Source organism: Caretta caretta, chromosome 5 (genome assembly GCF_965140235.1).
Source record: "Caretta caretta isolate rCarCar2 chromosome 5, rCarCar1.hap1, whole genome shotgun sequence".
NCBI classification, from domain to species: Eukaryota; Metazoa; Chordata; order Testudines; family Cheloniidae; genus Caretta; species Caretta caretta.
Window position 1 is genome coordinate 120,425,919 of NC_134210.1, and position 9,972 is coordinate 120,435,890.

Here is a 9,972-nt window from a genome sequence, read left to right on the forward strand (position 1 = left end):
GATCTTGAGCTGCACTTAATGAAACAGGCTGGGGGAGGGGGGAATCCTACTCAAGCAAAGCTCCCAGACTCTAGTGGGAATTTGCAGGGTCTCACCCCCACACACACCCCTCTAGTGGGAACTTGCAGGACCCCCCCCCCAACGCACCAGTGGGAATTTGCAGAGACACACAAACACACAACCCAGTGGGAATTTGCACGGATTCCCCCATCCAGTGGGAATTTGCAGGGACACCCCCCCCCCCCTCGAGTGGGAATTTGCAGGGACACACACACACACAGTGGGAATTTGCAGGGACACACACACACACACACACACACAGTGGGAATTTGCAGGAACACCCTCCCGGTGGGAACTTGCAGGGACACAGGAGCGCGAGCTCAGGGTGCCCAGGGCGCCGCGCGGCTAGCAGGCTGCAAAGGTCACATGCCCGTCCGCTGCCCCATTGTGGGTGCGTTGGCTCGGAAAGGGCAGCGATCATCTCTCTCGCAACGGGATCGTGGCACCCGCAGACAGCCCTGCTCCCCCCTTTGGAAAAGCAAAGCTTTGGGAGGAATTCGCAGTGTTTTCCTTGCCGATGAGCACCTGCTCATTGCGGTACAACTCCGCTGATTTATGAACTCCCCTGAGGGGCTAGTAAGCACCCTCCCATACCCATGTGATGGAAGCTCCTGGGAGACGTCTATTTCCTGACCCATTTCTCCCAGTCCTTAGCCCGTTCCTGGGCTTTTCTTTCATCGGCTGTAACACTAGAAGCCTGGAGTCTCTGTCTCTTTCCAGGATCTAAGTCCATCCCCCTCTGTCTCTGGCATGCACGCACATATGCCCTATAACTCACTGCTTCGGTTTTTTATGCACTACAATTGCTCTTAATGCATCTCCTCTTGGTTGATCTGGCCTAGGATCCAAAAAAGAGCCTCAGAGGCCCACGGGACTGTCCGGGTAAGATTACAACGAGCCCTTTTAGCCTGGTGCAGCATCCTCACTCGGGGGAAGCCAGCCAGCCCTGCCTGGCAGAAGCGCTGGGATATTTTTAGGGGGACTGCATGGGATTTCCCCATTGACCCATTTCTCCCGGGAAGACGGTGGCGAGAGTAACAGGATCTGCTTTTGGTTTTTTATGGAAACTTTTTAATTGTGTGTTTATTGCAGCAAATCCCTCCAGAGGAAAGCTCTCAAAGGCAGGCTCATAAGCCTCATCAGCTTTGCACTGCCTTTGAAGGAGAGCGGTCGGATGATCTGCATGGTGTGAGGAGCCATGAGACCAGACGACATTAACCCTAGGACGGGACTAGTGGTGGCTTTGGTCAGCGTCTTCCTTGTTTTTGGCTTCATGTTTACCGTATCTGGGATGAAAGGGGAGACCCTGGGAGACATCCCCCTCCTGGCAATAGGACCTGCTATTTGCTTGCCGGGCATCGCTGCCATTGCACTAACGAGGAAAACAGATGGCTGCACCAAATGGCCTGACAACAAGCGACCCTGCAGCAAGAAGGCGAAAGACAAGGAAGTGGTGGAGCTGCTGAGAACGCCCTCGGATCTGGAATCGGGCAAAAGCAGCTGCGATGAGCTAGCCAAGAAGGCATACCTAAAGGACAGGAAAGTGCCGAAGGGAGAGGACTCTGTGTCCATCTGCACCACCACCACAACCACCACCACCACGGGAGAATGCAAGAGCCTGATCAAAAGGGTGGACCAGGAAGAGATGCTGAGATACCTGGAGATCTGCTCCACGGAGATGCCAGGGAACGTGCTAGTGGGAGAGGGTCCCACTTACAGTGCCTTGGAAAAGAAGAGTTCTCCTCCCTGGGACAGTGTTGCCTGCCCTGACACAGAGGACAACATTTTTGTGGCTCCAAAAGACAGTATAATTGTCTGTTCCTACAATGAGAATAGCCCTTACGACAGATATTGTTGTTATATAAACCCTACTAGAGTCAGCTCGGACCATGAGACTATAGTTTGAATGATGCACATTTTATATATCTCTATGTATTTTTACAGACTCTACGTCTTTCAGCTCTTAATAGGGAAAAGTAGCTGATTGCACTGCATGGAACACTCCTCATACTATTACAAATGTAACCTGGTATGTGACTGATGCTCAAACCTTTTGTGCCTGAAATACTTTCTGTAAGTAAATAAGCATGTTTAAGGCTAAGAACTCCTTCTTCTTTGTGAAAATCAATTTTGATTTTTTTAAAAAATGTCAGTGCTGAATATTTTGTCTAGACACCCTCTCTCCCAAGACCCCAGCTCTTGGACAAGTTGGCAAGATGAAGGCATTGACTGTCTGCTAAAATCAAGGCAAGAATCAAAAGTCTGGAGCTCCCTGTGTAAAATAACATGCAATATGGATGAGTGGATCTTAGGAATAGTGTCACTTCCTTTATTTCTGAAGGAATTGACAGAAGCCAACATGCAGTTGAATTAGTTGGCTGTCTGATGTTAAGCTTTTAGAAAAGCTTTTCAGTTCAATCAGTCTTCAGGCAGGCAAAAACTGACTTCAGTTTTCCGCTCTTATTAGATTTTACATGACCTTGTTTTAGGAAATCAAAGAGCAACATTGTAGGCTATTACCCTGCAAGCCTCCTGAGTCGAGGAAGGGGACTAGGATAGAGAGAATTTTTGAAGGCAAATCTACCAGCAGTCATATCAAAGGTACAAGTGTTTGGCTATTTTGCTTCATTCTTATTTGTTAATGAATCCACCAAAGTCTTTCTAATATGTGTGGCACTTACAGCTGTACTTTATAACAAGATATTGATAAAATCATTGCAGAGACTTAGCAGCAGGGGTAACTGGATTTGGGAGATTATATATATATATATACATATAATCACTTGGAGATTTAGGGCCTGATCCAACTCCCACTGAAGTCAACAGACTCCTATTGGCTGTAACAGAAGCTGGATCAGGCTCTTTGCAGGGGAGGGATAGCTCAGTGGTTTGAGCATTGGCCTGCTAAACCCAGGTTGTGAGTTCAGTCTTTGAGGGGGCCATTTGGGATCTGGGGCAAAAATTGGGGATTGGTCCTGCTTTGAGCAGGGGGTTGGACTAGATGACCTCCTGAGGTCCCTTCCAACCCTGATATTCTATGAAGTGTCATCCTCACATACCTTTTCAAAAACTCCAGATGTTTATCTATGGATCTTGAATAATGATATTTTATTCAATATTATGAAAGCCATTTTTAAGGTGGGGGAGACTAGAGAAATATGGTTGGCATGATTTTTCCACAACCATGCGGTATGTTTTGTTAACTAGTTCACTGATCACAGATGCATAATACTGGAACCATGACCTGACTGATGTGAAAGCATAGTGGTTAACCCTTCAGAACCTGCAGACTGCACACACATATATAATACAAATTACATAAACGTACTACAGATTACACATATTCTAACGTGTATATTACCATATGAGATAGTATAGATATAATATATATATATATATATATACATGTAATCTATACAGCCAATATAAGGGTTAAACTTTTAGAAAAAAATGTTTGCTGAAGCATAAAATAATTTGTTAGCATTTCACAGGCAAAGCCTTGATTTCCATAACAAAATGCTCAACAACCGCTCTAAAAAGTCTAGCCCTGTTGGAAGTCTTAATAACAGTTCTTGCTTTAGTTATTTTTAATAAACCATAATTTGCACCAGACAGACTTATTGACCTACCAGTGTAAAAAGAAGCCATCCCTGGCTAACAGGACCCTGGGAATATTCTGCAGAAACTGCTCTGGAATTTTCCACTGAGAGATTGAAAGCTGAACAACTCCTCATTATGTCTGTGCAATTATTTGGAAAATGAAAGGAAACCTCAGGCATCCTGAGGGTCCATCCATTTGGAAACTGCTCTCAAATTGTTACAGACAACCAGCTCAAAGGAGATTGCCAAAGGGAGGTTTCGGAAGATTTCCCAGCATGGGCATTCTCTGCTTCTCTCTGGTGCACTAAACGTAACATTGTTTATTTTATTTACACATTTATGTACTGATTTTTCACAGATTGCCCATTGCTGTGGCATCTGGGTGCTATTCAAACAAATAAAACAAATGCAGGTTAGTCTCAGTCAAGTAAAGCCAGTTAATATTAATACACCATAGGTCTTGCTGCTGTGGTGTGTAGTTCAGGAACTCGTATTTGCAAAACTCGAGCTTTTGTCAGAGTAAATGAGTCCCACAGAGAGAGACCCTCAACTGAATATGTTCAACTTCCAGCCCTGGACAAAGACACTCCAGGGATTGTCTCCAAGAATAGCTCAAGAGATCTTAATCACCATAACAGAATATAGGGCCTGATCTTGCAAGGTGCTGAGCATCTCCTGGATGGTGCTGAAAGCCAGATCCTGCTCCCATTAAAGTCAATAGCTAAAATCCAACTGACTCGCATGGTGCAGAATATGGCATTCTGAGTGCCTTCAGCCCCCATCAGTGGTAGTTGAGGATGTTCAATATTGTGCAAGAGGTGCTTAGCACCACTTGAGATCAGGCCCACCAGCAGAAAGGCAACCTCTCAGATAACTGAGTCCTGAATTGTAGAGACTACAATGTAAACAACCCTTTGCATTGTGTTTGGTAGCAAATAAGTAGCCCATGCAGAACACCGATTAGGACAGTTCTGCAAATATGTATGAAGAAGAGGTTGAATGTTTTTTTTGCTTAGGTTTAAATGCTGTCTGCCAAACCACACATTTGAAACATATTAGAAAGGTCTCTCATAAGGCTAGGCAATAAATTCTAATGGCAAATGGCATGACAAAGATATAATATGCAATCAAGCAACTTTGAGTCATGAACTATATTCCATTCAGACTGTTAGACCTCAGGGTTTTGCTTTTTCATTAATGAAAGCAGATTTTTATGGCAATGAAAGTTACTCACAATTTTAAAAAATTGAATGTTAAAAATAGTGAAGATTATGGATGGAATCCTGGCTCCATTGAAGTCAATGGGTCCAGGATTTTACATGTTAAGTTTAAAGAGTATTTATAGGTCATTTAACATAAGCACAAATAGGAATTTGAAACCAAAGGAATATGGACAAACCTTCTCTGAAATCTCTCTACTTGAGAATCTTTCCTTTTCCCATGTTCAGTATTACTTTTAATTAACGGAATAGAGTGAAATCAGGGATAAATTGGCCATTTAAAAAAAAATGTCTCTAGGGTCTGATCCAAAACCCAAAACACTGACTGTGACCCTTTCCACTGACTTTGGTAAGCTTTGGTTCAAGCCCTTAGTGTCCATGAAAAGTGCCAAACTGATAATCCTGGAGATTAAAGCCCTCTGTTTACACACAAGACAAGCAGAGCATAGGCAAATTGTCTTTGTAGAGATCAGGTGATAAAGCACTCAAGACAGATTTTTAAGATTTATAAAATCTAATTTTTATTGTAGCATTTATTGTAACTTCTGCACTGATGGGTATTATTTTTTTCTGAAGTAATGTAAAAGTGATGCACAAATCAACTGTGTTCATTATATAGTCTGAAGTGTTGCTTTATTTAATTTTATTTTGTTTGTTTGCAGCATTTTTATCCACACAGATTACATTACAAAAAAAAAAACAAAACATGCAGTTTCTTTAACAGAAAACCAGGAAACCTTTTCAGCAGCCATAATTCTCTATTAATTTTCTAGTCTCTGCTCAAGTGTAATTGCATTTTCACCTCATCATTGTCTAGAAAGCAAACAAAGGAAACAAAAACACAATGTGTGGCCTGATCCTAGCAAGTGCTGAGCGCCCTTCGCTCTGAGTTGACTTCAGTGGTGACAGTGCTGAGTCCTGCTCAGGACTGGATCCATACAACTGATCTGAGTTTTATAGAAATATGATGTTGTCCCAATGGCACTTTTCCCTTTCCCTTGGTGATTTTTGTTTTTGTTTGTTAATGTAATTTCTTCTCCTTCCCTCATCCCACGCCTTTGTTTTGAGCAGTCTAATTTGGCTTATTACATTAAGGACCAGTTTCTGACACTTACTCATGTTGAGTGACACCTTAGTTTGTGAACAGCCCCAGTGATTTCTAGCTGACTACTCATAGAATAAGGGACTACTCAATGTCGGGGTGGCAGAATCTGTCCCTACATCATCAGCCTAATTGAGACGGTGATATAAATCATCACTCTGGTTGAGATGGTCACTCCTTGGAGCATGGGCTTTGTATTTTCCATGTGTGTGAAGCATCATATAATCATAGAAGATTAGGGATGGAAGAGACCTCAGGAGTCTAAGTCCAACCCCCTGCTCAAAGCAGGACCAATCCCCAACTAAATTATCCCAGCCAGGTCTTTGTCAAGCCTGACCTTAAAAACCTCTAAGGAAGGAGATTCCACCACCTCCCTAGGTAACCCATTCCAGTGCTTCACCACCCTCCTAGTGAAACAGCTTTTCCTAATATCCAACCTAAACCTCCCCCGCTGCAATTTGAGACCATTACTCCTTGTTCTGTCATTATTCACAGCGATGCTCCTATGGACATTTTAATCACAAATTATAACTAACAATCAAAATAAATAGATAAATTATGATCAGTAATTAAGTCACTTTAGGTCTCGTTTTCAAAATGGTCATAACCATGCCTCATTAGGGGCCGGATTTTATGAGGTACTGAGCACCATTTGTTAGGGTTGAGCACCTTCAGTAATCATTGAAGTCGCCTCCACGCCATGTTACTAAGCTTGAGCCACATCGTGTTGATAGAAACCATTGGCCTGAAATGATCCAGCTTTGTCCTCCCAGCTGTAAAGGGGTTTTCAAGTTGCTAATATCAGTGCTTTAAAAGAAGGGTTTTCTATCAAATGTAATAGGACTTTTTTTTAGAAAGTATTGTCTCAACTCCCCGCGTGGGGTTTTTGTCACATGCCTCATATTTCTAATCTGATTCTAATCTGCAGACACTGTACATGGAGTTCCCATGGGGACAGATATATGTTGTGTTGATGTTTGTTACTTGTCTTTCCCATGGGATTATGACACCAGGATGCTCTTGCATTCTGCATCCATTTTCAACGAGTGCAAAAATCCAGTCCAGGATTTATTTATGATATTCAGAGGCAATGTTTTTTCTAGTGATGCCTGAGGTTACCCTGAGTCTGTCAGCCCCGCAGAATGCAGAGGAGACAGAACTACATTTCCTTTACCAGCCAAGTGGATTCTAGCTCCCTTTGTTTTTAAATGCACAGAAGGTAACACAGTGAGGAGCAAGCTCTGAAGGTTATGGGTATTGGCCTGATTCTGCTGTCAGATGCACTCACAGACCTTATGCTTGCATAGAGTCCCATTGACTTCAGGGATGTTCCGTACAAGTGTAAGGATCTACACTGATGCATCTGTTTGTAAGACCAGGGTCATATGATGCAACACAGTGACATTCATTAGAGATGGGCTCAGATAACACTACCCCACCCCTTAGATCTGAACTCCCCCAAGATTTGGGGAAGTTTAAATACACATCCAGAATTCATCGCAACACTCCTGGTGCTTTAAAACCCCACCTGTCATTTAGGAAAGGAGAATCTCCTTGTAGGAATTCAAATGTTATTCAACAGCATATGCCTTGTTAGGCAGAATATCTCCTGCAAGACCTGTGGAATTTAAAGGCTGCAGGACTGTACTATTATAACCAGCGGTGAAATACTGGCCTCACTGAAGCCAATGGCAAGACTCCTGTTTTCTTCAATGGGGCCAAGATTTCACTCAAGATTTTCTAAAGTGCTTAGCGCCCAGCAATTCCTCGGAAAACCAATCCCCACATTGCCCCATTGAGAACACTGGGAGCTGCTGAAGGTTTTGGAAAACCTGGCCACTTGATTTAGGGGCCTGAATGGGAACTGAGCTCTTTGAAAATCTGGCCTTTAATGTACTGTCCAGGTGGGCCAAAACCTGGAGCAAGCATAAATAGAGGCAACATCCATCCACTAAGTGAAAGAAAGGGATACACGGCTTCATCATTTTTTCTATTTTCATTGTGTCGGTTTCATTGTGTTCCACTCCAGTCAGTGTATTTTTGTGTATACTTTCTATCTCTTTGCCAGATTCAGCAGCATCCGTATGCCTTTCTGGGCCGGGGCAAGGCCTTTCTTTTTGCCCTTAGGTAGAATTGGCTGGGGCAGGCCCCATTTTTCATCTATTCCCAGGGTGACAGGAAGGGTTAATACATCACAGATTGAATGTAAAATATGCATCTGATCCGCAGAAAGTGTGCCTCTTCCTTACTCCCATTTAAGTAAACTGAAATTGGGGGTGCTCAGCACCTCTAGGATCAGTCTCTAAGCCAACAACTGGTGCATCATGAAGCACCCGATGCAAAAACACACAAGAAACCAAATTCTTTTTAAAATTCAGGGGTGTAGACATTTTGTTTTTCAGAACTCATAAATACAGCAAATGGATTCCTATGCTTTAATTCAGTGTCAAAACTTAATCTGTAAAAAAAATCCCACCCCTTGATACACTTATGGAACAGCCTGCACTGATATGCCTTCTTCTAGAGCCTTGTGGCTTTACAAAGCATTTTGCTGCTCAGGGCTTTCAAGCCAACCAAACTCACACAGCTGTTTTGAATTGATTTATAACTCCGAGGAGAAAAAGTGCATTTGATTATTTGTTTTAAACCTAGGGATCAAAGCTCATGCCAGGGGTGTCAGTTCGGGCCAGTTGCTCAGGGAGAAGAAAGGGAAAACATAGGAGGCAAGCGTACTGGGATAGCTGGAAGGAAGGGAGCAGCTATTTACAAAACAACCAATGTAGGGCTGCCGGTCCTTAGCTCTGCCAGATGTAAAGGATGCCCTGCCCCCCGAAAGGCATGCTGAGAAAAGGTTCTGAGGCAAGGACTGATAGTGACCAGGAAGTTACTGGGGAGGGTGCGAGTGAGTGATCTGCATAGCACCTCAGGTCTGACCTTCTGGCAGTCCATGTAGGGAAAGCCCACTGACTCCTGTCTCAGGAGCTATCCACACAGAAATGGGGGTCCGTCCTGCATGATTGAAGCCAATGGGAGTATTACCATGGAATAGTATGAGAGCAGGATCGGACTTGTACTGCATAATCAGGTTCAGTCTGGCTCTGTAAAGTTTCCCAGAATGGTTGGAAGGCTCTTGACATTGGGTCCCTTCCTCCTGAGCAGCTGCTTCAGCCTCCTTAGTTTGAGAGCTGCAGATCTGCTGGGGAGGCGCTCTAGGCTAGGTCTACCTACATATCCCAGGGGCTAATCTTTGATTTCATAGTACCTCTAGAAAATATAAACACAACCTTAAATGTTAGGTAGTTGCTACCAAGTCTTCAGTGGAAGCTAGGTGCTCCATTTCAAGAAAAAAAGAAAGTTTTCCCAGTGTTAGGTTTGACTGAATAAACTCTGGGAACTACTAAACCTGGAAAATTGACTTACCAATAAAGTTACAACATTGGTGATTATTTTATAGTTTGATTGTTCCATCCAGTCTTTGGCAGTCAGACAGTTTAGTTAAATATTACATAATTTTGTAATTCTTTTTCAGCTTTGTATCATCCTATTGATTTCCGATGCCTGTGTGCATCATTACCTGTACATAGCCTGTATTGAAATGAAATTGTAATAAACAGTAACCAGAATATCAACACTTCATAAAAACAGAGTGGTATTCTTGTTGTCCACATATGCTGTTTTCCTATGACTGCAAACACTGAGGGCCCAATCCTGTGAAGGGCTGAGAGCCCCCAGTAACAATGGAGCACCTTCACCTCCCACTTGGGAGAGAGTGTGGAGGGTGCTGAGCACCTTGCAGGGGGTACTCCACCCCTCTCAGGATCAGGCCCTAACACTGGAAAGACTCACTATCCACTACTACTTTCAAATTTAAAGACGGAATAGATATTTTAAAAAAGAGGAGGAAAATATCACCAATCAACATAAGTGTAACATCTATTGTATCCCCTTTCTACACAAAAACTTCTGCACCAGCTGATTGTTCACAGATCT

General features: G+C 43.2%; 1 protein-coding gene across 1 annotated transcript; it reads left to right on the top strand.

Moving 5' to 3' along the window:
* Nucleotides 1-319: 319 nt before the first annotated feature.
* On the top strand, nt 320-9,604 carry TMEM215 (transmembrane protein 215). Its single transcript, XM_075128835.1, has one exon. The coding sequence runs from the start codon at nt 1,259-1,261 to the stop codon at nt 1,964-1,966; it is 708 nt and encodes a 235-aa protein (XP_074984936.1). The 5' UTR covers nt 320-1,258; the 3' UTR covers nt 1,967-9,604.
* Nucleotides 9,605-9,972: the final 368 nt, after the last annotated feature.